This window comes from Carassius carassius, chromosome 40, assembly GCF_963082965.1.
Source record: "Carassius carassius chromosome 40, fCarCar2.1, whole genome shotgun sequence".
Lineage (NCBI taxonomy): Eukaryota > Metazoa > Chordata > Actinopteri > Cypriniformes > Cyprinidae > Carassius > Carassius carassius.
This window is the reverse complement of record NC_081794.1, coordinates 5,819,654-5,847,419: the sequence shown is the minus strand read 5'-3', so window position 1 is coordinate 5,847,419 and position 27,766 is coordinate 5,819,654. Positions and strand designations below refer to the sequence as shown.

Here is a 27,766-nt window from a genome sequence, read left to right as displayed (position 1 = left end):
ACACTCCACACCATGTTCTTACGCAGTACAAAATACATCGCAAAGAGGAAACTGACAACAGGAGACCGACAAGACAGAGCAGGTTACTTCTGATATGAAACAAGGTCTCAAATTTTGTCATTTGTAAAGAAATTCAAACAATAAATTAGGGCTGTAGCTATCGAATATTTTAGTAATCGAGTATTCTACCAAAAATTCCATCGATTAATCGAGTAATCGGATAAAATGTGTTTTTGCTAAAATTAAAATTGCTATTAATTATGCAAGAGAAAATAAGTCTCCTGGGTCTCTTAAAATGAACAACTAAGTTTCCTTTTTTAGAAAAAAAATATTTTTACTTTTTAAATGCATAGAATGCAATGCACACATCAAAAATAAACATTTAATTATTACCCATTGTTTCTCTGTCTGTACTTGTACTGTGAACAATGACAAGAAAGTTGACAGTGCATTTAAGTGCATTTAAGTGCCATTCAGTTGGGGTTTTAAATAAAGCATTTTCTGAGATGCACATTAAACACATAAAACATTAATTTAATTTTATCTTTTAATTATTGACAATTAAGCAAACCTAACTTTTTGGTAAACAATGCGGATTTACTATTAAAAATACAACATGGAAGAAATGTTGTGTGATTAAACCAATAAAACAATAATGTTTGATTATTTTTTAGTAGTAGACTATGTACATTCTGCTGAACCATGGTAATACATCTCTGGCAAATACTTGATTTAAACTAAACCGGACTTTTATTTTGACGGGTTGACGTACCTTTACAGTTCTGTGTATGTGATGTGACGCTAGTTTTACTCAAATCAAACGGTCAAATGTTCATGAAGTGACTGTCAGAGCAGTTCTGAAGATGTTGTTCATGTGTTCACATCCTTATTTAGTGAGACAGCAGATGCTGAAATCACCGCGAGCGTCACGCACGCTTCAGTGTGTGTGATAAAGGAAGAAGCGCTTCTGCTCCATTCATTAACAGACACATGCAGAACATGCAGGATTCATATTTAAATAGACTGTCCCGGCTTAATATTTACAGATATAGTCCATATCGTGATTTGATGTAAGTGCAATGACCTATTTTTGATTAATTCATTCAAAATTTAGCAAATTTCCGTGCCATTCTGCGTTAAACTGTAAAAATCAGTTTTTATGACTGGATTCCGCGATTCCCTCTGCGTTTTCTGCATCGCGGAAATCATAGGGCCCTAGTTGTGGTATGCCAGATCTATCTTGCAATGGACACATGCCACGACATTCTCTTTACGTTTGCCCGCGCCTTCAAATCGAAACACTGCTGACTCCTTGCAGTATGCAACTTCGGACCCAGCGCTTGTGTCTCCTTCCGCTTTCTGGGTGACATAAACGCGTTGTCACATTAAAAAAATCATTGCAAAAGAACCAGGTGTGAGATTTAAAATAAATTAATAGAGGCTTCGAGGCAGAGGAATTTGCCTCGATCATTTTCTCTAATCGAGTTACTCGAGGAATCGTTAGTTCTACTGAAATAGTTTCAATTCAGTCAATCTTTTTTACTCTGTTTTAACATGGATTTCTATGGAGGCCGGGTGTAGATGTCGGGCAACATGGCGGATAACAGCAGCATCAGTCAAGCTCTTTGCGAATAGTCCGTGATTGTGTAAACATTTTTATTTTCATCAGACTGAATAAAAGGGACATAGTTCTCCTGTGATGCGTGCATGTTTAAAGACAAACTAATTAAACTGGTGAACTTGTAAAATTTCTTTAAGAAAGTTTGTTTTCTAAAATAAACATTTAATATTCTGTTTAAGAATAAACTAATTCCTTTTCTGGTGCTATTGCTAAAAACACACAGCATGCGCAAATGAATTTAGCTATCAGTGGGCAATTCATTCTTCATTAATTCCCCCCAAGATCAAGTTTGAATTCCTGCTCATTTTTATTTGTGTCCTAAGGGTCACTGTGAACAAACTTCTCGAGTGCTGGTGTTTGAAGTGGAGGGACTGAAGGGGACAGAGTGTACTCAGTGAGGAGGACAACTGATTGTCTAGACTGATAAAGCCTTCTTTCTAAACATTGACCACTAATTGTCTAAATGGAAGGAGTGGAAATGGAGAAGTCTTGACAGGATGTGCTCCTTAAAGAGGCAGAGAGTAAGAGATGAATCTTGGCACACATGATTCCAGAGTTCAGAAATGATTGGTTATACCGAAACATAGATATGCTGGTGTGGCAAATCACGTCTTCTCATACTCTGTGTTTGTGTGAAGGCGAATTTGATTTCAGGGCTCACGTCCACTCTGCAGTCAGGGTTGGGTTACTATGGCAACACTGCACTACTGAGGAAACGTATAGATCCTCAACCTGCGTCCCATTGTATTTAAGCATGTGTTTTTTGCGGTCAGTGTTCAGTAAACACAAACATGGGCATCTGTCTATTTTCGTGAAAATACTTTCTCCTATCAAGCTTACTTATAGAGACAAATATAATAGCACCAAGTGGCAACACTGTGGCTCTGTTGCTGTGTCAAAACATGGCCATTTTTTTTTTGTTGTTGTTGTTTTTTTCTTTGTGAGAATCCAGTCCACCTGACACAGGAACACTGGCTCAACCAATGGTGTTAGTTTGGGGCGGGTCTCTCTGTTTGCTTTACCAATGGCAGACAGCGAGTGTTCAGGAAAATGTGCTTATTAAGTGATAAAATGATTAACTATTATTTTTATCTGGAGTGATAATTACTGTAAGTTATTTTGCGAATTATAACCATTGTATTTTTACTTTACACATTTGGTAATGAATAAAAAGTTTGAAAGATCAACATTTGTTGTTTATAACAAACAACATAACTAACATCTGTAACATTATAAATATCTTTACTCTCACTTTTGATCAATATAATGAGTCCTTGCTGAATACAAATATGTATTTATTTATTTTAATCAAGGATCCCAGACTTTTCACTCTCATAAGAAAATGATACAGAACTGTCGAAGAGGTTATATGTGCACTTTAGGTATTAATGTGTATTTTTTAAGTACTAATATATTCCTTTAACCTTTACAGTTTGTGGTTTGTGGTCAGTTTTTTGACATTTCCTGTGCACAAATTACACACTTCAAAATTGACATTGTTTTCAAAGATGTTTCTTTTTTTGACAGTATGATGTTATAGCTAGTCTCAAGCTGCGATTAGATGAGGCTAGTTCAAATTTCCACAGTGAATTACTGTTGGTGGCCGACTGGAAGGGCACGAGGGTAGAAATGTGTGTGTGTGTGTGTGTGTGTGTGTGGTGCTGGTGCCGGTGGTGTAATGTTGCTGATGCGGGCAGAGACTGCTGCAACCTCCCAGAGCACTGCGAGCAAGAGAGAGAGATAAAGGACGGGCAAACTAGTCCAGTCTAGTCTCGAGGCACCGAGGTGCTGATTGACAGAGCCAGGAACAGGGCAACACCGCAGGCGCTCATAATACCTGGGGAAATGCCCCCAAATCCCCCTTAAGCTGGGCTGCTGTACTCCAGCATGGCTGACTGGCTCCTAACAGTAGCGGCGGGCTGAGTTGTGCTGAATCTGGCCGCATGTGCCAGGGTATTTGTGCAGTGGCGGGAACAGGAGGGGGGTGCGTAAAAAGAGCTGATAAGCAGAATGACAATAAGACTCGCGCAGGACAGAGTCCAGTCGGGGAGGCCTGTCACACGGAGGGGCCCGCTGCTATTTCGGTCCACCAGATCATGATTACACTCAGCCAGGAGAGAGAACACTAGTGTCTACAAATATGGTAAGTGCCGTCCCATCCGAGAAAGTATGCAGAGCTGGTTGGAGCAGAGGGTGACAGCTGGGAATGGCTAATAGTGCTAACGTCCCGCATCCGTACTGATGATTAAGTGGATTTGTGCGGCACATAGGGTACAGTAATGCTTCTGGACTGCGTCCAGGAGCGTCTTAACTTCCTTTTTACATAATCGTAGTATCTCAAAGTTAACAAGGACATGTGTTTTCAGCTTTCATGCACCTCCGGAGTGGCTGATTCCAAACTCTAGCTCATTGATTACCGGGACCGTTCAGGACTGCAGGGGCGAACATTGCAATGGAGGACGGGATAGATGTAGAACCAGTAAGTTCCACTTTGAAACACTGTAAAAGGCTGAAGCTGGTGGGTTTGTTCTTGTTTGGGGTTGGTGAGTGAGATGGGAGGTTTGGCTGAGTGCGGATGGTGTGGTGTTTAGGGGGCATGGTTGATGTGTAGTGGTGCATTGCTCGAAAGGGCTCTGGTTTCATCTGACATTGCAGCAGGAAGGCAGTGGGATACGTGTGTTGCTTTGCAAGCTTTTCATTTAGATTGATGTAAATCTGAACTTGTGAGCTCTACTGCTGGGGTCATTCAGTGCAGAAGCTGAATTTTGCATGTGGTCCGGTTTGTTGGAGTGTGGATCGGATTGTGCGTCAGGTTCTGTTCAACTGTCATGGCATGTAGTAGACTGACTAACCTGGTGTTCTTTGGTAGGGGTTGACCGATACGGGCGTTTAAATGATGGATGCAGACTAATATTTACATAAAACATTGCTTTTTGGGATCAAAACCAAAATATATGATCATGTGTTATATAAATTCCAAGAATTTATATAATTTATATTCCAAGAAACAACAAGTTGTGTAACCTAGTGCAAACTTTGATGCAAATTTTTCAGGTCATGTTTCTGTAAAATATTATACTATCACAGAACTGTATATTAAAAAGTAGGAAAAGATGTCAGAAAGAGACAGTGTCATGGTCAATAAGTCTTAAAATATCAGATCATTTGATATTTTTATGATAAGAGGTTGAGGTTAAAAAAATGTCATGTGGTGCAACTCCCCAGAATCCAATGATAATTATGAATTAATTATGCATGGGGAAAAAAAAGCTTTTTACCTTATAAAGTGAATTTGAGCACACTGAAAATAATGTGTACACTCACAACAAATATGTTATTGCTTTTTACTTGATGGTTACACAACATGACATCTTAGGCTACGTTCCGATTCCGATTTTATTTAAAAATTTGATTTTTTTGCAAGGCCGTTCACATTTCCAATTAAATGCGACCTTTTGTGATTTCCTGTGTGAACGTGAAATGACCCAGAAGTGATCCCCATGCGCAGAAGAGTACTCAACGGCCAACGACGTCACTCGTTGTTTGTGGAAGTAGCTAAACATGGATGTCAACAACAGTGTAGTCAACAGCGGAGCTCGTTTAGCAATATTAAAGTTATTTAAGCAGCATCGTCCGCCATGGTTGTTGTTTATCTTCTCATTCCCGCCTACTTCAACGCAGAATTATGACGTTTGTAGCGTATCAATGACGGGTCGGATACATGTGACCTGGCCGTTCAGACGGAGGTCGCATTTCAAAAGATCGGATACGTATCGGATTTAGGACCACATACCCAAGTGGCCTGGGTCGCATTTGAAAAGATCGTATCTGTGTCGTTCAGACTGTCATGAAAAGATCAGATACGGGTCGCATAGGGGCAAAAAAATCGGTTTTGGGTTGTTTCAGCCTGCAGTGTGAACGTAGCCTTAGAGTCATTACATAAACTTTGTTTTTAACCATTTGGAATCAACAGGAATACAAAAAGTAACATTTTAAACACTTTATTTTTCATTTTAAATGGTTACTTGACGGTTACACCATGACATCTTAAGAATCATTACATAAACTTTGCTTTTAATCATATGTATTCAACAGGAATGGAAACATTTTTATTTGATTTTTAAACAAAACCTTTTCTTTATCATGGCATCTTTTGTATGTCATTCACCCTAATGCCAGTAATCTCGAAATAACCAAACATTAGTCTGTCATTACTCTGTGGCACTCGTGTGTTTTAACAGTTGTCAGTTGTTTTCCTGTTTTGTTGTTCTGCAGTTGTCAGTGTGAACTAACTTTGTAGGCTGCTCTCCCACGGTTCGGCCTATATGAGGATTTCCTCAAAGCATTTACAGTAAGGATTTGCCCAAGATCATGTAACATGGAATCATGTCTTATAGTAGTGCATCTGCTTATAATAATGTTCTCAACAGCTGCTTAATGCCTCAAACGTTGTCTGAGAGGAATACTGGCTTTAGTATACAGTCATCTATACTACTCGCCTACCAAGGCACTGTTTCAACTGGCCTTTTGTAAACATTTTGGCATTAATACAGTATACCAGATTCATCAGTACACTTTATTTCCAAAATGTTTTCAGTATCAATGGATTTGAAAGAGACAGCCATTGGGAAACATTGAGACACTCTTGAGGGAAAAACTGAACTTCAGCCTTGTGCTGGCAAAGCTGAATTTTCAGCAGCCATTAGGCTTCAGTTTCACATGATTTTTCAGAAGCCATTCTAATATGCAGTATCATATACAGTAAATAAGAATAAATCCCCTTTTAAAGAAAAGATGGTCTGATTCTGTTTGGGCAGTGGGATGTGAACACCTATACCTTTATTTTCATTCTCCATGCTTGATGAGATTTGAAAGTGCTAACGCTTTATCGTCAGAAAGCGTGACACAGGACGCCGTTTCATTCTGCAGTCCTGCTCTATCTGCACTCCACACTGAAGAGCGTGAGGAATGAGGACAGATACATCACACACTCAGCTCTCTTCATGCATGCGCTGCGATAGTGTGTGTGTGCAGTGTCAATTGACAGATTTTCTCTATGGCCTCCCTGCAGACAGCTCCCATTATAAAGACAAACAACGATGTGTGTGTGTATGTGCTCATCCAACTCTTTTGTTGCTGCAAAGTGAACATTCTTGACACGATAACTGCATAATCTCCAGTAATTTTGTTACATGTTTTGCTTGTCATATGGATTAAGTGGGCAGCTGCATACAGATCATGGCTTGTACTTGTTTTATTTACTGATTTACAAGAAATCCAGACTAATCATGTTTCAAAGAACACGATGTTCTCAAAGATCTGCAACATCAGTGTTTATATAATCTCAGTACATTTAGCATGAATGTGTTTAGCATAAATTCTCAAGGTTTCATTGCTTAACATGTGTGGTCTTGCATTAATAATTATAGACTTTTACATTTTCTGAAGACAATGTGAGTTCTTGCTATTGCATGCTGCAGGGGATTATGGTTACACAGAGGTCCTAATCAAAAGATTACATTTTTTTTCTCTAAATCTGTTATTATATGATAAATATGTTTAACATTTTTGAATAACATTAATTTTAATATATTAAACTTAATTCATAACTTAATTTTGATATTTTTTAAGGCATAAAGTAAAAATTTAATTGTGGTGATCTGTTATAAATTAATATTTTTTATATTATTAATAATTATTAACAATTTAAGCATTGATTGTATATTTTATTATATATATACAGTGTGTGTATATATATATATATATATATATATATATATATATATATATATATATATATATATATATATATATATATATTTTATTATCAATGTAATTAATAATTACTTATTTAAACATTTATTATTAATAATAATTATATTATTAATAGGGCTGTTAAGCAATTAAATTTTTTCTAATTAATTACATGATGTGGTGATTAATTAATCTAATTAATCACACATCAAATTTGGAGAAATTACTCTGAAAAGATCATTTAAAGTCATTGTTGTGCAAAGCATCAAACAGAGATTAAAAAAAGTAGGTTCAGCAATATTCAGCATGTTTTGTTTGATAAAATTTATTACTTATACTCTTTTGGACCATGTGAGTAAATGATGACAGAATTGTCCTTTTTGATAGAGTGAACTATAACTTCAATAATTTATTTTCTTAATTTTATTATTATTTCTATGGAAATATGAAATTATTTATTTAATGAAATGATACTCTAAATAACAAACTAAAACTGCCAGTAGGTGGTGGTAGATGTCTCAATGATTAAGTCATTGAGTCATTTATTGATTCGTTCAAATGGCTGATTCATTCAGGAGTGAAGTAAATGGTTCTTTATGGATGGTTCATTGATTCATTAGGCTTGTTCGACTTGAAGCAGGTCATCACCATCAGACTGACCGGTGTATGACATCAAAGTACCGTGAGAGCGATTTAAAAGCACAAGGAGTCGTCTGCACTCTAAATGCGTTAATACTTTTAAACAGTACATTGCTACATATTTTGCAGATTAAGTAATAAACAGTTTTAAATTCATTTAAAGTTGACATGAAATGCAAATTCACCTCCTCTATTTTCTAAAGGCATGTTATTGATGTTATTGTGAAATATTTGCAATTTTACATATGCATATTTTTCATTTGAAATTTTTGTTTACCTTTTAATTCATAATCAAAATGGGTCTTCTCTCAAAAGTAATAGTGCTGCTTGACCAGCTAGATAAAATACCAAACAGCAACAACATCAAAAAAATGAATAATTGTGCAGGAGCATCATAACACTGGCAAATTAGCATTAGAGATCTGTGTATGAGCCCTACTAACTGGCCCTGTTGTGGGAGTGTGTTAGCGTGTGTTCCTGTAATGCTTGCGCTTGGCTTCTGCTAGTGCTGGCTGATGATCAGTCCTGATAAAGCCCATATCCAGTCATTGCTGGGCTGTGGGACGGGACATTGCCTCACTCTGATGATTTGAGCTGTCTGTCAACCACAGCGGCAGGACAGAGCTTGCTTTGTGTTTCGGCTTCTCAAGTTCATTTCACCTTTTGGTCCTTTAGAAATGAAGGTGGCTTCTTTGTAGTTATGCATCGATTGAGTTCCATGTTCTTTCTAAGAAAAATCTTGTTTTCTAAATCTATACATGAGCCTGTGATTGCCATTCCTTGCCAGGGTATTGAACTATTGAGTTTTACTGTGCACCCACAGCTAAATCAAGGAGCTGCGGCCGAGCTGGTGTCAGATGAAACAGTTGTCTCCTGTAGCTAGAGCTGGGCAATATACAGTAGCTTAGATTTTTTTATGACTTTTGACAATAATTTCATTTATTACCTTCGTACCTGAAAATACGACCAGGAACAAAATGACTGAACATCAGTATTTCTTTGTTGAAATTGCAGTATTTCATTGTTTAACTAAATAACTAAAACTAAAATTGAAAGTAAATTTATAAAAATAGACCTATTAACATAAAACACAACAATATTGCTAAATCTAAAAATTTTAAATCTAAAATCAAAATGAGAAATATAAAATTCATAAAAAAACATTGAAATACAGTGATTTTTTTTTATTCACAAAAATGGCCCATGCAATAAACATTTCTGAGTGCTGATGCAAATGAAGCATTGAGTCAGTTATAAAATAAAATAATAAAAATGGACAGATATGACAACTGTAACTGTAATTTCAGTTAATTTTAATGGCTAAATTAAAAAATAAAAAAAAAATATTGCAATGTTTATGATGCTGCCTCGTTTTATATGGCCTGCAAAGTTCTAACTAGTATATTAATTATTCGATTTATATTGAAGATAAAAGAAAGACTTCAGGTTTTATTGAGGCCTTTCCAGAACACACTGTGTGCTGGTAATAGAGAGAGAGAGCGAGAGAGAGAGGGAGGGAGGCAGACAGAGAGAGATGTTCAAAGGAAACTCCCACACACTGCAGAGGTTGAGCCCACATTACACAGACAGAGGATGACATTTCTACATGCTAGAGTATCTAGACAGAAGCCAGGGACTGATATTGCTAGAAGAAGTGAAAGACTCAAAGCGTATGAAATAATTTCTGGTTAAACCGTATGAAATATTAACAAACTTATTTATAGTTTGTTTGGGTGCATTTCAAAGATTTACACAATTTATATAAAGGTGAAGTGTATAGTTTATACACGAATAGCATCAGCAAACGAAACTGTAAAAAATAATGACTGTTTCAAACAGATTTCTTGAATGCTCCCCTTACCTGCTATTGGTTAAACTAACAGATAGCCACGCCCCAAACTTCACACCACTGGTTAAGCCAGTGTTGTTATGATGTTCAAACAAACAAGCAACAGTTTGATAGTCTTTTTAATTGATGATTCCATCAAAAAAAATAAAAAATAAAAACACTCTAAAAAAGTCACACTACGCTGCCGGAAGGAACACGGAGCCGAGGATAATCGTAATAGTCTTTATTAATCCAATACATGAGTTAATCTAACAGGGAGACCAGGAGGAAGACACATGTATGGAACTGGTAGACCCGACAAAACTGAACTGAAAGGAGATTGCTTATAAAGACACACCTGGGAACTAATCAACAATCAAGGAGACAGAAACTGGGTCACAGGGAAACAAACACACACAGACAAGTCCAAGTTCGGATATTTTGCCCCCCCCCCCCCACCCGGAAGGTGTGTCCTTGCACCATAGGCAGCAAGAGGAAGAGGCATGAGTGGGAACTTGGGAGGAGGCTCCAGTGGAGGACAGACCCAATGTGGAGGGAGGAGCCATGTAGGAGGAAAGGCTGCCAACTCCAGGGTGCCGACCAACAGCGCTGGAGCAGGTGTAGGAGGAGCCCTAGGCAGAGTCGGAGAGCCAACGAGCCAGGGGGGTGCCGAGGATCTGCGGGGCCAGGGTGGAGCCAAGGGCTCTGGCAGCCGAGGTGGAGATCCAGAAAAATGCTGCGGAGCTAGAGTGAGTGAGGATCAAGGTGGAGCTGAGGGGATGAAGGAGCCAGAGGGACGGCATGATGAGGCAAAGCCAGAGGAGTGGAGTCCCGAGGTGCAGGATGGTCAACTCCAGACCAAGGCGGAGCCAGAGGGATGAGGGAGCCAGGTAGAGCTGGTAGATGATTGACAGTTGAGGCGAGGTGCCAAGGTGGAGCCGTTGGGACCACGGGCCAAGGCGGAGTCCGGGCCTTGGAGGCTGGAAGTGGAGGTGAGGGAGACTTCGACCATGGTGATGCTGGAGGATGGCAGTTCCACGGGGCTCGCACCGCATAGATGGTGGGCTGAGGGTGAGCAGAGGGGCTGCCAGATGACAGTGGTGGAGGAGGCAGGAGCGGGTGTGATGGTGGGCATTTTGGAGGAGCGGCTACAGGAGGGCACATTCTAGGAGCTGGCACTGGAGGATACATTCTAGGAGCTGGCACTGGAGGACACTTTCTAGGAGCTGGCACTGGAGGACACTTTCTAGGAGCTGGCACTGGAGAACACTTTCTAGGAATGGGCACTGGAGGATTGTAAGCCCCCTCAGGGCTGGACGGGACCAGCGGAGATGACGGAGAGAGGAGAGGGGGCAGTTCAATTTCCAGTTCCGATTCCCAGTCTATAAGATCTACATCCTCATTTTGGCGCTCCATATTCAGCTCACCCTCAGGCGCAATGCAGGGGGTAGAGCTCCACTCCACTCTCACACCGTCCGTGGTTCTCTCGCTTGCGGTGGGCACCTGGTCTGACAGGTTGGGCTCTGGCTCTCTGTCATCTGTGGGCTTGGGCTTATGGTCTGTATCGTGGGGAGATGGTGGCCTGGGCTATGGGTCGGGAGTGGCACTGACGATCAATCCCTAGTAACAGGTAGGGAACGGAGATCCATTTCTCGCCCGTGTCCACTCCACAAAGGCGGCAAAATTTGCTTGGGGACTGTCCTCGGACAATGACACTTTTTTTTTATTTATATGCTGCTGAATGTTTGGTGATCATGTTACCTTACTTGTGAGTACACAACTTCTATCCACTTCCTCTGGCTTACGCAGATAATATTTTTCACTTGTTTTTGGATTTGGAAGTGCTTTACTAATTCAGAAAATTCATAACAGTGCCCCCTAACCTTATAACATTAAAAACATGGATTGCCAGAATAACTTGTCAGTGACGGAGCAGCGTTGTGTAATAATGGTAGGAACTAGGGCTGAGTATCGATTCAGATGTTTCAGATTGATTGGATTTCGATTCACAAGCTCTCAAATCGATTCGATTTTGATTCTCGATTAAATTTTCTATGCAAATGCAGTTGATTCAGTGATCTTTTGTGCACAGGGTGAATTGTGAGGAATTTTGCTTGTGAATGCATTTGAAATCTTCGGTTGTGTGCTCTGGGGGCGGGGTGTTATAACGTCTGGGTGATGTCTCATCAATGGTTCCGCAGATTTGTAGTATTACTACAGCATTTCACCTCTGGATTACAAATCACGCAAATAGCTTTGTTCTTGTCCACAACACTATCGTCGTCGTCTTGCTTGCGAAATCTAAAATGCTTCCATACCTCTGACTTTTTATGTGAAGGTGGCATCAATGTCGACAAAGCACCTGAAACCGCTATTTAAGCACTGAATGAATGAATGACAGGTTCGCCTCTCGCTCCTTTATAACATCGCGCAAGGCAAATAAGAGGGTGACATCTAGTGGAGAAGACTAGTAATTAGATTAACGTTAATTCTACATCCAATGTTTGCGGAAATAATTATAGAAAAAATATAGATTCGTGGCCTTTGAGAATGGATTTTGAATCGACCACATTTTAAAAAACGATTAATCGAAAAATCAATTTTTTTTACCCAGCCCTAGTTGGAACGTATCATCAGTGGCAGGGAGAGAGTTAATGAGGAACAAAATGTGTGACCAATAAAACAGTATTTTTTGTAGTATTATACTAGTATTTATACTAGTATAAATACTATGATAAACATATTAGTAAATATTAGGAATACTGCAAATTCAGACATACTACAAGCATTCTATTTATCTCAAGTGTACTATGTTTTATAATGTGCTCCTTTTTTGATTATATTTAACCAAACTGTATGGAAACGGTTTGAAGTATTTAAGTAGAAGGAGTATAAAAGAATTAGGTTGTGGAATATCAATAGAAAATGTTTTGAAAAGTGATCCCCAGTTTTAGTTATGTAAATCAAAGATGTTAAAGTGTGTCATGACTGCTGTGGGATAGGAGAGTGTGTTAATGGATTGTGATGCAGACAGCATGTGTTCATGTGTGTGTCGGGGTGTGTCAGGACTACAGCACTGCAGCAACAGCAGACACACCCTCTGTCTGTCTCTCTCTCTCTCTCGCTCTGTCAGTGTGTGGATATCTGCACTCTGAACCATTGGCCCAGACCACTCCTTATTCACAGATCTAGTTATATCATGTATCAGAGCTGCACTTAGCCCTGTCTTAAATTTTTGGACTGGAGTATTTACGTGTCCTGTTTTTGTTGTACCTCATTCATATCTTTAGAATACAAATGTTTTAGCGTTTCATGCATTGAGAACTGTTGATATAGAAATGTACAAACAGATGTAACAGTAAAGCATGAGAAGTATGTCTGGCATTAAACTAGGGTGGACAGCTGTTGTTAACATCTACAGTATTTCATTACAGCTGACACACAGTGATGAAATTAGCATGTGGCTGGATGATCACGTACTAGAAGCTTCAATTTTCCTTCATTACACGTTTATAATATAAAGTTGGACTTTAGCGGAAGGCATGGAAGAATTGATTTATTGATTTATTTATTTAACTATCAGTCATGGTATAGACTACCATACACATGAAAACAATCCTGTCATGTTTTTATTAGAATCATACAAAAACTGTCAAGAAATGTCTGGTCATGTATCATCCAAAAATGAAAGTAAAGAGATAAGATTTTATATATATATATATATATATATATATATATATATATATATATATATATATATATATATATATATATACCTTTTAAACAAAAAAAAATATATATATATATAAAACAGTACATACATACTTTTGTGTGTGTGTATAAATATATATATAAAATATTCGTTGTTGAGGACAAAAACACATTTTAATGTCAATGTCAATGTCACCTTTATTTATATAGCGCTTTAAACAAAATACATTGCATCAAAGCAACTGAACAACATTCATTAGGAAAACAGTGTCAATAATGCAAAAATGAGAGTTAAAGGCAGTTCATCATTGGATTCAGTTATGTCATCTCTGTTCAGTTAAATAGTGTCTGTGCATTTATTTGCAATCAAGTCAACGATATCGCTGTAGATGAAGTGTCCCCAACTAAGCAAGCCAGAGGCGACAGCGGCAAGGAACCGAAACTCCATCGGTGACAGAATGGAGAAAAAAACCTTGGGAGAAACCAGGCTCAGTTGGGGGGCCAGTTCTCCTCTGACCAGACGAAACCAGTAGTTCAATTCCAGGCTGCAGCAAAGTCAGATTGTGCAGAAGAATCATCTGTTTCCTGTGGTCTTGTCCTGGTGCTCCTCTGAGACAAGGTCTTTACAGGGGATCTGTATCTGGGGCTCTAGTTGTCCTGGTCTCCGCTGTCTTTCAGGGATGTAGAGGTCCTTTTCTAGGTGCTGATCCACCATCTGGTCTGGATACGTACTGGATCCGGGTGACTGCAGTGACCCTCTGATCTGGACACAGACTGGATCTGGTGGCCACGGTGACCTCGGAACAAGAGAGAAACAGACAAATATTAGCGTAGATGCCATTCTTCTAATGATGTAGCAAGTACATAGGTTGTTATGGGAAGTGTTTCCGGTTCCGGTTTACCTAATTAATGCAGCCTAAAAATCCTTTAACGGATTTGGATAATAAAAGCATATTAGTATGTTATGTGTATGCCAGGTTAAAGAGATGGGTCTTTAATCTAGATTTAAACTGCAAGAGTGTGTCTGCCTCCCGAACAATGTTAGGTAGGTTATTCCAGAGTTTGGGCGCCAAATAGGAAAAGGATCTGCCGCCTGCAGTTGATTTTGATATTCTAGGTATTATCAAATTGCCTGAGTTTTGAGAACGTAGCGGACGTAGAGGATTATAATGTAAAAGGAGCTCATTCAAATACTTAGGTGCTAAACCATTCAGGGCTTTTTAAGTAATAAGCAATATTTTAAAATCTATGCGATGCTTGATAGGGAGCCAGTGCAGTGTTGACAGGACCGGGCTAATATGGTCATACTTCCTGGTTCTAGTAAGAACTCTTGCTGCTGCATTTTGGACTAGCTGTAGTTTGTTTACCAAGCGTGCACAACAACCACCCAATAAAGCATTACAATAATCTAACCTTGAGGTCATAAATGCATGGATTAACATTTCTGCATTTGACATTGAGAGCATAGGCCGTAATTTAGATATATTTTTGAGATGGAAAAATGCAGTTTTACAAATGCTAGAAACGTGGCTTTCTAAGGAAAGATTGCGATCAAGTAGCACACCTAGGTTCCTAACTGATGATGAAGAATTGACAGAGCAACCATCAAGTCTTAGACAGTGTTCCAGGTTATTACAAGCAGAGTTTTTAGGTCCTATAATTAACACCTCTGTTTTTTCAGAATTTAGCAGTAAGAAATTACTCGTCATCCAGTTTTTTATATCGACTATGCAATCCATTAGTTTTTCAAATTGGTGTGTTTCACCGGGCTGCGAAGAAATATAGAGCTGAGTATCATCAGCATAACAGTGAAAGCTAACACCATGTTTCCTGATGATATCTCCCAAGGGTAACATATAAAGCGTGAAGAGTAGCGGCCCTAGTACTGAGCCTTGAGGTACTCCATACTGCACTTGTGATCGATAGGATACATCTTCATTCACTGCTACGAACTGATGGCGGTCATATAAGTACGATTTAAACCATGCTAATGCACTTCCACTGATGCCAACAAAGTATTCAAGTCTATGCAAAAGAATGTTGTGGTCAATTGTGTCAAACGCAGCACTAAGATCCAATAAAACTAATAGAGAGATACACCCACGATCAGATGATAAGAGCAGATCATTTGTAACTCTAAGAAGAGCAGTCTCAGTACTATGATACGGTCTAAATCCTGACTGGAAATCCTCACATATACCATTTTTCTCTAAGAAGGAATATAATTGTGTGGATACCACCTTTTCTAGTATCTTGGACAGAAAAGGGAGATTTGAGATTGGTCTATAATTAACTAGTTCTTTGGGGTCAAGTTGTGGTTTTTTGATGAGAGGCTTAATAACAGCCAGTTTGAAGGTTTTGGGGACATGTCCTAATGACAATGAGGAATTAATAATAGTCAGAAGAGGATCTATGACCTCTGGAAGCACCTCTTTCAGGAGCTTAGATGGTATAGGGTCTAACATACATGTTGTTGGTTTAGATGATTTAACAAGTTTATACAATTCTTCCTCTCCTATAGTAGAGAATGAGTGGAACTGTTCCTCAGGGGATCTATAGTGCACTGTCTGATGTGATACTGTAGCTGACGGCTGAATGGTTGCAATTTTATCTCTAATAGTATTGATTTTAGAAGTAAAGTAGTTCATAAAGTCATTACTGCTGTGGTGTTGGGAAATGTCAACACTTGTTGAGGCTTTATTTTTCGTTAATTTAGCCACTGTATTGAATAAATACCTGGGGTTATGTTTGTTTTCTTCTAAAAGAGAAGAAAAGTAATCGGATCTAGCAGTTTTTAATGCTTTTCTGTAGGATATGTTTTACACATTTCACAATTTATTATTACATATATATAAATAATGTAAAATACTGGTAAAGTAAACCTTAAAAGAAATGCTAGAAACATGCATTTTAGTACCCACTTTAGTTTGGTTTTTAAAACAGCATGAATGAAAAATATAAGCATAAAACAAACAAATTATAGTAACATTCATTATAAACAACATTTCTTATAAACCCCAGGCCAAAACAATTTTTTATTTAAGAAGAAGCTGAAATGATTGTGGTGTGAAAAAATGTAAATGAAAATGTAAATAAACTTAAACTCATGTACCTTTCTCATTCATGTCATTAATTGCATTATATAAATCGCTGTGGAATAGAAGTCACAGTGCATTTTTAGAAACACGACTTGAATTCGAAAATACGGTATTTATTTATTATCTTTGTGAGATTCACAATTTCACTGGTTCAGCAAATGCACCTGCAAAACCACTTGTCTAAATGGAAAAAAAGGTGAGGAGGATGGAAAAGACCAGCACACTCATGTAATACCAGAATGCTTAGTCAGGTGTGTGACGTCTTTACTCTGACAGGATGAAAGCATCTATTACTGCTCCTCATGCTGATGACTTCCTGTGTGAATGCCTCTGGATCCCACTCTTAGGGCTGTGACATTTCCTTACTGTTCTTTCTCAGGCCCTGTTTTACAAAAGAACAGCCAGTTTTCCACAGAATTACTGTTTATTTGTGTTTCTGCTATTAAAAATGTCAGCTAGCCCATTATCAGACACGATCAGCCATTCGTTTACATCTCTCAGCTGCACTTCACTTATCAAAGCACTTGATACATGGGCAAAATAGTTAGATTTTTTTGGTGCTTGTCTGTGTCTGTATGTCGCTATGTGGGTGCCATGTCCAGCAAAAATATGCTTTATCTCTTTTTTATCTTTTAGGTTTTTGCTTAGATGCAGATGATGCTATAGATTGAATTTTGTTAACTCTTCACTTTTTGAAGACTTCCTTCTCTCTCTTGATAATTGAAAGCATCAGCTCATGGTGTTGTTGGTTGCTATAAATCAGTCAGGGGTTGTGAAAAGGAAAATCTGACTCTTATTCCTCTTTCTTTCAGACTGACAGTAATGCCAGTTACCTCAGAGCGGCCCGAGCTGGAAACCTCGAGAAGGCCCTCGATTATATAAAGTCTGGTGTGGACATCAACATCTGCAACCAGGTCATACATATTTGTTTTTGTAAAATTAACATTTAATTTGTACTATGCCTGTATATTACTATTCTAAAGGTTAAAGGTTTTTTATTTAAATACTTTTTTTTATTATTCAGCAAAGGGTGCATTAAAACTGATCAAAATAACCAGTAAAGATATTTTTAATGTTACAAAAGATTTCAAATTCAAAGAAATGCTCTTCTTTTTAACTTTTTGTTCATCACATCTGTTAAGCAGCTCACTTGTTTTTAATAGTTATTTTTATAATTAACATTTAAGGCTTTGTTCACAGTTTGCATCTTTTTTAAATCTGCCAGCATCTGTTTTACATTGTAATCCTATAGAATGAACCGTGTTCTCTTTTTCTGTCACAGACACACAGCTATGTGTATCTTTTCAATTTGAAAACGTTTTCAAAAAAAAAAAACACCCGACGTCAAGCGAGTGGCGAGTCGTTTCCATAACAACAAAATCAACAACAAAAATGGAAAAGATAGCCCGTAGATAGATCGTACAAGTTAACGAGCACAAGGATGAGCACAAAACAGTTTATTCTAAAATAAGATGCAAACCGTGTATCATCCAATGGGAGCTCCTGAACTAAATAGTTTCCAAGCACTGTATATCCCTGAGCACCCATGAAAAGATAACTGAAGATAATCTCAGTTAATTTTAACCAATAAGAAATGGATTGCAGCTTTTACAACTTTATTCTCGCATTTATATATCATTTGAGGCAGTTTTTGCCATTATTTTAATGGTATATGTCAAGAGTGCATTATTGTTATATGAGAGGATCTTTTGACTTGCAGCAGGCTTGCTCTCTTATATAGTGACCCAACCCAACCAGTGATCATGGCTCTGTGCTCCCTATTACTTATGTGCCCTCAAACTTTGTCCTGTGTACACGTGAGTAAGTGCTTTTCGTAAACAGGTATTTAAAAAAATAATAATTTCGTGAAGCGCAGACCTCATTGAAAGAATGTGTGTATTATTTGGTTGGTAATTGCATGCATTTCACTTCACAAGATAAAGTTTGTGTAGTGAATTCATCAAACACACCATCGAACGGAGTATAGCCTAGGCTACTCTAGAAAAAAAATGAACACCCAGTATAATTAATTACTGAGTAATGAAAATGTTTAAATATGTTAAGCATTTGTTGCGTATTTGCATGATAACATAGCCCGGTTATCAATTACTCATGGAAACAGCAGTGAAAATGTGTTAAAAAAAATGCTAGTTTTTTGCTCCCACCGCAGAAACATTAAATGGCACCTATGGTAAGCACCATACTGTTTCCTTACCTGCATAATGTCGCACACCCACAAACATTGTTGTGAACTGACATGACCTTCCCCGTTAACTTCAAAAGCCAACTTTTTACTCTTTCTTCACATTTCTGCAGCACACAGTGCTAGGCTACTGCTGCATTAGTTGATATAGCATCATAAGACGCCCTCGGCTGCTATATGTAATCAAAGCGCTGCCAGTTTTTTATTTGACTAAAAAAGCACTCGTCGACTTTTTCTTGTCAAAAAGATGCCAAGTGTGAACACACACTTAGAATGATTTCTGAAGGATCATGTGATGCTGGGAACTGGAGTAATGATGCTGAAAATTCAGCTTTGCATCAAAGGAATAAATTACATTTTTAATATATTAAAATAGAAAGCAGTTATTTTAAATAGTAATAATATTTACAAAGCCACTGTTTTTTACTGTATTTTTGATCAAATAAATGCAGCCCTGTTGAGTATATGAGAGACTTCTTTCAAAAACATATCCACAGCCCTTGAGACTTTTCTAATTCTGATTTAGACTGTTAAATAATATTTTCTGTCTCATATTTACCTTCTTATAATCCCAAATAATGTAAATAAGCAGCTTGTAAATGTATTTCATGATTTATCTGTTTCTCTGGATGTAGAATGGGTTGAACGCTCTTCATCTGGCATCTAAAGAAGGCCATGTGGAGGTTGTGGCTGAGCTTATTAAACTTGATGCCACTGTGGACGCCGCAACAAAGGTAAGACCCCCCCCCCCCCCCCCCCCCTCATCAGATCAGATATTATAACACCCCACTTTAAATGCACTATTTGCACTAGTATAGATGCCTGAGCATATGAATTAAAGAAAAAAAGTGTGTTACTCAGCTATGCACGGCTTCACAGACATGATTTTGCTGCATCAGCAAGACTTCAAAGTCACTGTTGCCTGATGTTCAGGTTGACTTTGAACCTTTACCAAGAGCTGGATCTACTATTTCATGCTGAGGATCTTCATGAGGAGTATTTCTGTAGAGGTTTTAAAAACTGAAGAAAAGTGGATTCTTCAAAGTGATATTTATGTACTAGAACAGTGACAAAAGTAGCGAGGAAGCATTTAAACACACAGCTGGTCACTGTATACACTGAGTCAAACTGTTCTCTCGTGTTCTCCTGATTCCAGAAAGGCAACACTGCTCTGCACATAGCATCACTCGCTGGACAGTTGGACGTTGTCAAGGAACTTGTGAATAACCATGCAAATATCAACGCCCAGTCTCAGGTATAGTCAGTGCTTGAAAAAGCATGAGTGGCCTTTCATTTACTGTAAAACACTTCCATTCTTGTGGTGCATTCAATTCATGTGAGGAAGATAGTATTTACAAACTTAAAACATTAATTCTGCCTCAAGTCATAATTATGGCTGGGAAACTTTCTTTAAACCCCAACTTTCTTATTTGCGGTTGTGTCAGTGTGAAAATATGGTGAACGCAATAGATGTAGCTTCTGTATTGACTGAAACTGTTGAAATTAATGCAATTATTATTTTATAATTTAGAAGTAAAAAGTAGCATGTACAAAATACATGTGTTAAAGTTCAATTTTATTTATATATATATATATATAAATAACCGAAAAATTTAAGAAAGGGTACATCGTCATCTTCGGCTGGCTGTATGACTTGAATGCAAAACGAATTTTTCAATTTTCCTATTTCTGTTATACTTTCCAACTCGCAAATATGAATTTCCAATTTTTCAGTTTCCACCCTAAAGCACTTTCCAATTCATAAATATTAGTATCCCAGGAGGACTTGAACACACTACTAATATAAAAATGCACTCTGTAAAAGTCTAAATAATGTATGCCACTGAACCTAGCATTTGTGAAGCTACTGTAGTTTGATACTGTACAGTTTAGCAGTATTTTTAGCAGTTCAGTATCAAAGCAGTATCAAGTATTTTTAGCTTGCCAAGGTAAAAGTTACTCATAATTTAAAGTAATTTACTGTAGCTACACTAGAAAAAGTTAGCTAAAAACTGTAATTAGTTACAAATTGCTAATTTATCAGCAGATTTGGTCTGGGCCTGCTAATAACAGTACTAGCTAATCTTAGCTAATTTATGGTTAGCTACATAAAACATTTGAAAATAAAACTAACTACACTGAAGCTTTAAAAGGAGGCAACATCTTTTAAAATGGTAACTTTTTCAAATGGTATAATGTATTACAAACAAACTATGAGGAGCTTTTAATGATAGAACCAGGTCACAGTATTTAAACTCAACAATAAAAAGTTGAAAACATAGTCGTTAAATACTTTGTTATAAAAAAAAACTGTCACACCACAGAAAAAGGTAGACAGTGCTACTTTTTAGTTAGTTTTTCTTTATAGCCTACCACTAATTTACCTGGATGTGTTATTGTACGGGTAGATACTTATACAGTTACACTATACATGCAACTAACTTCTTCAGCAAGGTTCTCTTCAAAAGATTCTGTTGCCCTGTCATGAAAGTGGTTGAAAGAGAAAACCAACCATAAGAATCAGTTCATGATAATATCCATTGTTTTGGCCCCAGAGAATATGAAGTTCTGATACTTAAGTTCTCAGTTTGTCCTCACAGAGCTCTAAAAGAATTTTGAAGTGCTGCATTAAACATAACCTACTTATGTCCCCATTTTAAGGAGTTGGGATTTGGGAGCTGGTATGATCGATAGTTGTAGTAGTGCATGCGTTTTTGCCTCGTCACTGAAACAATCCTCAGGGAGTCCAAAATTAAACACACATGTACTGGAGACTAAAGACAGACTATGTTTTATCTCCAGAACTTATCACAAGTGCAGCCTGGTTCTGCTTTCGCATACTGCAGTGTTTAAAATAGAGACACTCAGTTGGTATATGAGGAGGCTGATTGCAAATTGTTATATGTTTGAAAAAAGGTTGCTATAGGGGTTTGCTGGAACAGAATATTTTTAAATGTGTACCCCAAATTTGCCAATATTAGCTAGCTAGCTACATTTATAGCTGACTCATTTCATCTGTGGTGCTGTATGTTAGTGCTAAAACCCAGACCCAGAATAAATGTATGTTTGCATAAGAGAAAGCTCTACAGATTAACAGAGAATTTGAGGTTTTTGTTTTACTCTCAACCACTCATGAGAGTAGTACACATTTTATCTTACATTTTCACAGAATTCTGTGAATTTGCCATTGTGAGAAATGTCAGCAGCAGAGCCGATCCTACCTATATACACAAAATTTGCAAGCTGCGTAGGGCCTCCGAAACACCAGGGGGCTCCCTTGCTCTCAAAGATGATTTAATTTTAGTTTAGTTTTTGAATTTGGCTAGCGGTTATGAAAACATGATTGATCATTTATTTTAATGCGGTGCAATGTCACCCTTTTTACCTAAGAATCAGTCAAATCTTGTAACTTGAATGTCGTACAGTCTAACTCAGGACTAAAAAATTAGTTGAAAGCGTACTGAGCCGCAGAAGAAACACTGTTTCTCAAGCGTTTCTGCATGCGTGATTCGAGATGGAGTGAAACATGGACAGTTGCGTTTCATTCATTCGTTCATAACCACTCATACCCTTATATTTGACTATCATATAGCCAAAATTAATGGTGTACATGTAAAAACTTCCTGTGGGCGTGGCCATTTCAGTTCACACTCATGAATTGAAAGGAGCCCGTTGTTACGTTCTAATGAAAAGACATACTGTATATTTGAAGTTTAAAATTATTTCAAATAAGATCTTAAACTTGTTAGAGAAATCAGCATCACTGCAGTAAGATCCTGCAGATGAGGCTACTGTCTGTCAGAGCCAGTGCTGTGATCTAATCTTGCATTGGAGACACATATAAGCGTGGGATGTGTATGATTGTTTAGTTGCTCAGTAAAGTGAAAGAGAATATGAATGAAACACATTTACACACACTAAGCATTTTTGTTCCTGCTACAGAATGGCTTCACACCACTCTACATGGCTGCCCAGGAAAACCACCTGGATGTCGTCAAATTCCTCCTGGATAATGGATCCAGTCAGAGCATTGCCACAGAGGTGAGAATAACCTTGTCTTCCTCTCCATCCATCACTTACCTCACTGAAATTCCCAGCAGCCCTCTGAAACAACGTATTTCTAGCAGTGATGCATACAAAACCCAGCTCAGAATACCCAGTGACCTTGCTGTCCTTTTCAAGGCAGCAGGCAAGCACTAGTTGCGCAGTGAGGGTATTGAATGCCTGGCTTGGCGTGTGTGTGGTGTGTGGGTGGGTGCATGACAGAGCAGGGCGCCAGACGTCACTGTCCTTGAGAATGTACCAGGCCCTCGTGCCTCTCAGACGGTGATTATGCACCAGAGAACACTTCAGTGTTTGAAGAGCTGTTTGCATGTTAATGATCCATGTTGGTGAGAATGAAGGTCTGTTTGAAATTCATATTTAAACCTTAAAAAGATTACATGCATTACAGCATTTTAATGTCAAGCCGTTCTCTGAGAATTCTCAAAGATTTTAGTTCTTATTAAACATTCTTTCATTAACATAGTTTGCTGATACATTAATATATTGATATATTTTGTAATTTTCTCAAGATATGACTGATATTTTATACTCTTTAATAAAGATTATTTTTATTTAGAAAATTTGAATGTTACCACCCCTAGGGATGGGATGTAATGATTAACCACGAGCCGGTTCAAATTCGATTCAAATATGTGACGATTCAAATCGGCTGACATGCTAAACAAATCGCAATTCATTTAGGGGTAGGAGTTTATATGAATGTAAGTCTGAGGGGAACTTACTGTCTTTAGAAAAGTTTAGATTGTATTTTTTCTTTTCATCTGGCCTCTGTATAATGCATATTAAAGTTCATGAGTGCAGCGCTTCTTTGTTTACAGCGGAAACCAAGGAAATGCTTTAAGCGCCACCTACTGGCAGAGAGTGAATATGGATCTCATTCAGCTTGTCTGCTGTTTTTGTTTCATGCAAATATTTTTATGTATAGTTTTACAAAACTGAAATCAAATGATTCTGTTTTTTCTTATTCTTTTTTATTTCCTTATTATACAATCTAATTTAGATTAAAAACTGCTTATGTTGCATGTATGCTGCATCTTTGTTTGGATCATAATTAAAATGCAGTGGTTGCCTCCAATTTTAAATGAAAAGAACACAGACAAAGCCTTATTTTGTTTATATAAAGAGATTTATTTGTGTTACTTAGGCTATTTATTTGATTTGGGGCTTGTTTTAAAATGTCAATTTATTCAATTTACATTGTATTTAAATTTTGTTATTTAGGAGATGCTTTTATCCAAAGCGACTTACAAATGAGGAAAACGGAAGCAATCAAAACCAACAAAAGAGCATTAATAATCAAGTGCTATATTAGATTATTATAGTGTTATATTTCAGTTTCACAAATAAACATGCAGCATTTTGTCCAAGCAAAAATGAAAGGACACATTTAATGTATAATTTGTGTTAAATCTCATTTTGTTAAAAAAAAATTGTGAATCGAATCGAACCGTGAAATCAAAATCATGATTCTTAAATTGAGTAAATCATTACATTCCTGGCCACCAAAGATGGAGAGCTCAGAGTTCAGTAGTTTACCATTAAGATTTACATGTCTTTGGAATACTCAAGGATTCTTGCGTTGTGTGCTTGTAGGATGGTTTTACTCCACTGGCCGTAGCTCTTCAGCAGGGCCATGATCAGGTGGTGTCTCTGCTCCTGGAGAACGACACCAAGGGGAAGGTGCGTCTACCTGCTCTGCACATCGCCGCCCGTAAGGATGACACCAAAGCTGCGGCACTGCTCCTGCAGAACGACCACAATGCAGATGTCGAATCCAAGGTACCTCCATCAATATACAGTCAAGGCTTTCCATTAGTTTACATCTAGAACTTGATGGTGCTTTCCATTCAAACACATCAGATGATTCTCGTATTTTGGAACGGACATTGTGGTGGCTGTAATTCAATGGTGCATGATGATAAATTTACTTAAAACGTCATCTTCAGTCACACGCCAGTTTAAAGCAAATACCAAACAGTTAAACCGTAGGCGACTAATAGGCACCATCCAGTTAAGCACTTGTGGTGTCGTGTGATGTGTGGTTTTTTGCTCTCCCTCACGATGTAGCCACCGTACAGCTTGATGCTCCCATTGTGACTTTGTGAACACTAATCAGACCATTCTTTCTTCTCCCGCTCTGGTGGTCCTTCTAGATGATGGTGAATAGAACGACAGAGGTATACATGTACAAATGTTACACACCTAAAAAAATGCCCACATCACGCTGCTGCTGTGGCTGCCGCCTCATCCCCTCCTGCCCCTGCTCATTGCTTTTTTGTCTCAGAAAACTGAAAAACTAGCATGGACAGGAAACACTCTGGTTTAGCTGGGTGAGGTCTGCAGCTGAGAGAGTTTTTTGTTTTGTTTGTGTAATTTCTGTGCCACTAGTGGCACCAAATGGAATTGCAAGATCATGATTGTGTGTTTTCTGACATTTGCCATTGGTCGCACATATAATCCTGCTCAAGAAGTCAGCCTACCAGTGGCCCACTGGTTGTTTCTGTATATTAAACTGGGATAGTTTTGCCCCAAATGTCTGTGCTGTTCCAACTGGCTTATGCTGGTTTGGTTCTGGTCCAGCTGATGGACCAATAAAGTCGAGTTGATTCCTTACAGTACCTAATAAAACTGTTTGATAAAGTCTTGCACACAAATATCACAAAACACGGCATATTCTGGTCACCAGAATACTGTGCTGAGCCTTCATGTTAAAACCAGCTTGAATTTTAAATTTCAGAATTAGGCCTGGGCGATGAAATGGTATCGATATTTATTGACGGTACATCTTCGTTAACGATAGAAAAAATTAACATAAGCAAATATGAAAGAAAAAAAAACTGAATTTTATAGTAAATGTACAGTCGTGGCCAAAAGTTTTGAGAATTACATAAATATTGGAAATTGGAAAAGTTGCTGCTTAAGTTTTTATAATAATTTGCATATACTCCAGAATGTTATGAAGAGTGATCAGATGAATTGCATAGTGGGTTAGAATGGCAGACTTGACATGTTAAAAGGAGGGTGATGCTTGAAATCATTGTTCTTCCATTGTTAACCATGGAGACCTGCAAAGAAACGCGTGCAGCCATCATTGCGTTGCATAAAAATGGCTTCACAGGCAAGGATATTGTGGCTACTAAGATTGCACCTAAATCAACAATTTATAGGATCATCAAGAACTTCAAGGAAAGAGGTTCAATTCTTGTAAAGAAGGCTTCAGGGCGTCCAAGAAAGTCCAGCAAGCACCAGGATCGTCTCCTAAAGAGGATTCAGCTGTGGGATCGGAGTGCCACCAGTGCAGAACTTGCTCAGGAATGGCTGCAGGCAGGTGTGAGCGCATCTGCACGCACAGTGAGGCGAATACTTTTGGAAGATGGCCTGGTGTCAAGAAGGGCAGCAAAGAAGCCACTTCTCTCCAAAAAAAACATCAGGGACAGATTGATCTTCTGCAGAAAGTATAGTGAATGGACTGCTGAGGACTGGGGCAAAGTCATATTCTCCGATGAAGCCCCTTTCCGATTGTTTGGGGCATCTGGAAAAAGGCTTGTCCGGAGAAGAAAAGGTGAGCACTACCATCAGTCCTGTGTCATGCCAACAGTAAAGCATCCTGACACCATTCATGTGTGGGGTTGCTTCTCATCCAAGGGAGTGGGCTCACTTACAATTCTGCCCAAAAACACAGCCATGAATAAAGAATGGTACCAAAACACCCTCCAACAGCAACTTCTTCCAACAATCCAACAACAGTTTGGTGAAGAACAATGCATTTTCCAGCACGATGGAGCACCGTGCCATAAGGCAAAAGTGATAACTAAGTGGCTCGGGGACCAGAATGTTGAAATTTTGGGTCCATGGCCTGGAAACTCCCCAGATCTTAATCACATTGAGAACTTGTGGTCAATCCTCAAGAGGCGGGTGGACAAACAAAAACCCACTAATTCTGACAAACTCCAAGAAGTGATTATGAAAGAATGGGTTGCTATCAGTCAGGATTTGGCCCAGAAGTTGATTGAGAGCATGCCCATTCGAATTGCAGAGGTCCTGAAAAAGAAGGGCCAACACTGCAAATACTGACTCTTTGCATAAATGTCATGTAATTGTCGATAAAATCCTTTGAAATGTATGAAGTGCTTGTAATTATATTTCAGTACATCACAGAAACAACTGAAGCAAAGATCTAAAAGCAGTTTAGCAGCAAACTTTTTGAAAACTAATATTTATGTAATTCTCAAAACTTTTGGCCACGACTGCACAGTGCAACAGCAAAGAGCTTTATTTTACATTTTAGAGAAGTCAGGCTGTGATACCAAACAGGACCTCATGGAGATGGCAAAAAAAAAAAAACTAAACCTAAACCAACCGCCTGCTGACTGCATATACTACAGTACATGGATCCATTCAGTATAATTAAACACAGCAACATAAATATGACAAATAAACCAATTATTGTGAATGTGTGTGGAAACAACGTGAATGTATGAAAATGTACAATATAGCGCACGATATAGAGTGACAATATATGAGTGATGCAGACAGCACACACAAACAGTGCTGTTTCTGCCTGTGATGAGGAGATTGTGAATAAAAAAAAGAATATTAGTCAAATTTAAAATCAACATTTGCTTTTGAATGCAAAAATAGTACAATCAAATGTTAGATGTGTGTCATCAGTGGCACGCGACTTAATGTTTTATTAGTCTAGCCCAAAAGATGCGCAGTTGCTACATTATTCATTCGAAATATTAGAGAAATATAGTAGCTCAGTGCATAGAAGATCTTGATTGGGTTAAAACCGAAGCCAAGCCATTCACATGGAGCACATATTCAGTGCATTTTCAAGACAGACA

General features: G+C 38.1%; 1 protein-coding gene across 30 annotated transcripts in view; it reads left to right on the top strand.

Moving 5' to 3' along the window:
• The window catches only part of ank3b (ankyrin 3b), a 231,517-nt gene that overhangs the window by 122,081 nt on the left and 81,670 nt on the right, over positions 1-27,766 (top strand). For 24 of the 30 annotated variants that reach the window (XM_059531835.1, XM_059531829.1, XM_059531847.1 and 21 more), the window contains exons 2-7: positions 17,464-17,565; positions 19,490-19,588; positions 20,011-20,109; positions 22,797-22,895; positions 24,513-24,698; positions 25,073-25,096. In XM_059531835.1, the coding sequence (XP_059387818.1) occupies positions 17,464-17,565; positions 19,490-19,588; positions 20,011-20,109; positions 22,797-22,895; positions 24,513-24,698; positions 25,073-25,096 (609 nt within the window). The remainder of the gene's footprint in view (positions 1-17,463; positions 17,566-19,489; positions 19,589-20,010; positions 20,110-22,796; positions 22,896-24,512; positions 24,699-25,072; positions 25,097-27,766) is intronic. The other 6 variants (XM_059531844.1, XM_059531841.1, XM_059531836.1 and 3 more) reach the window with 1 other exon arrangement.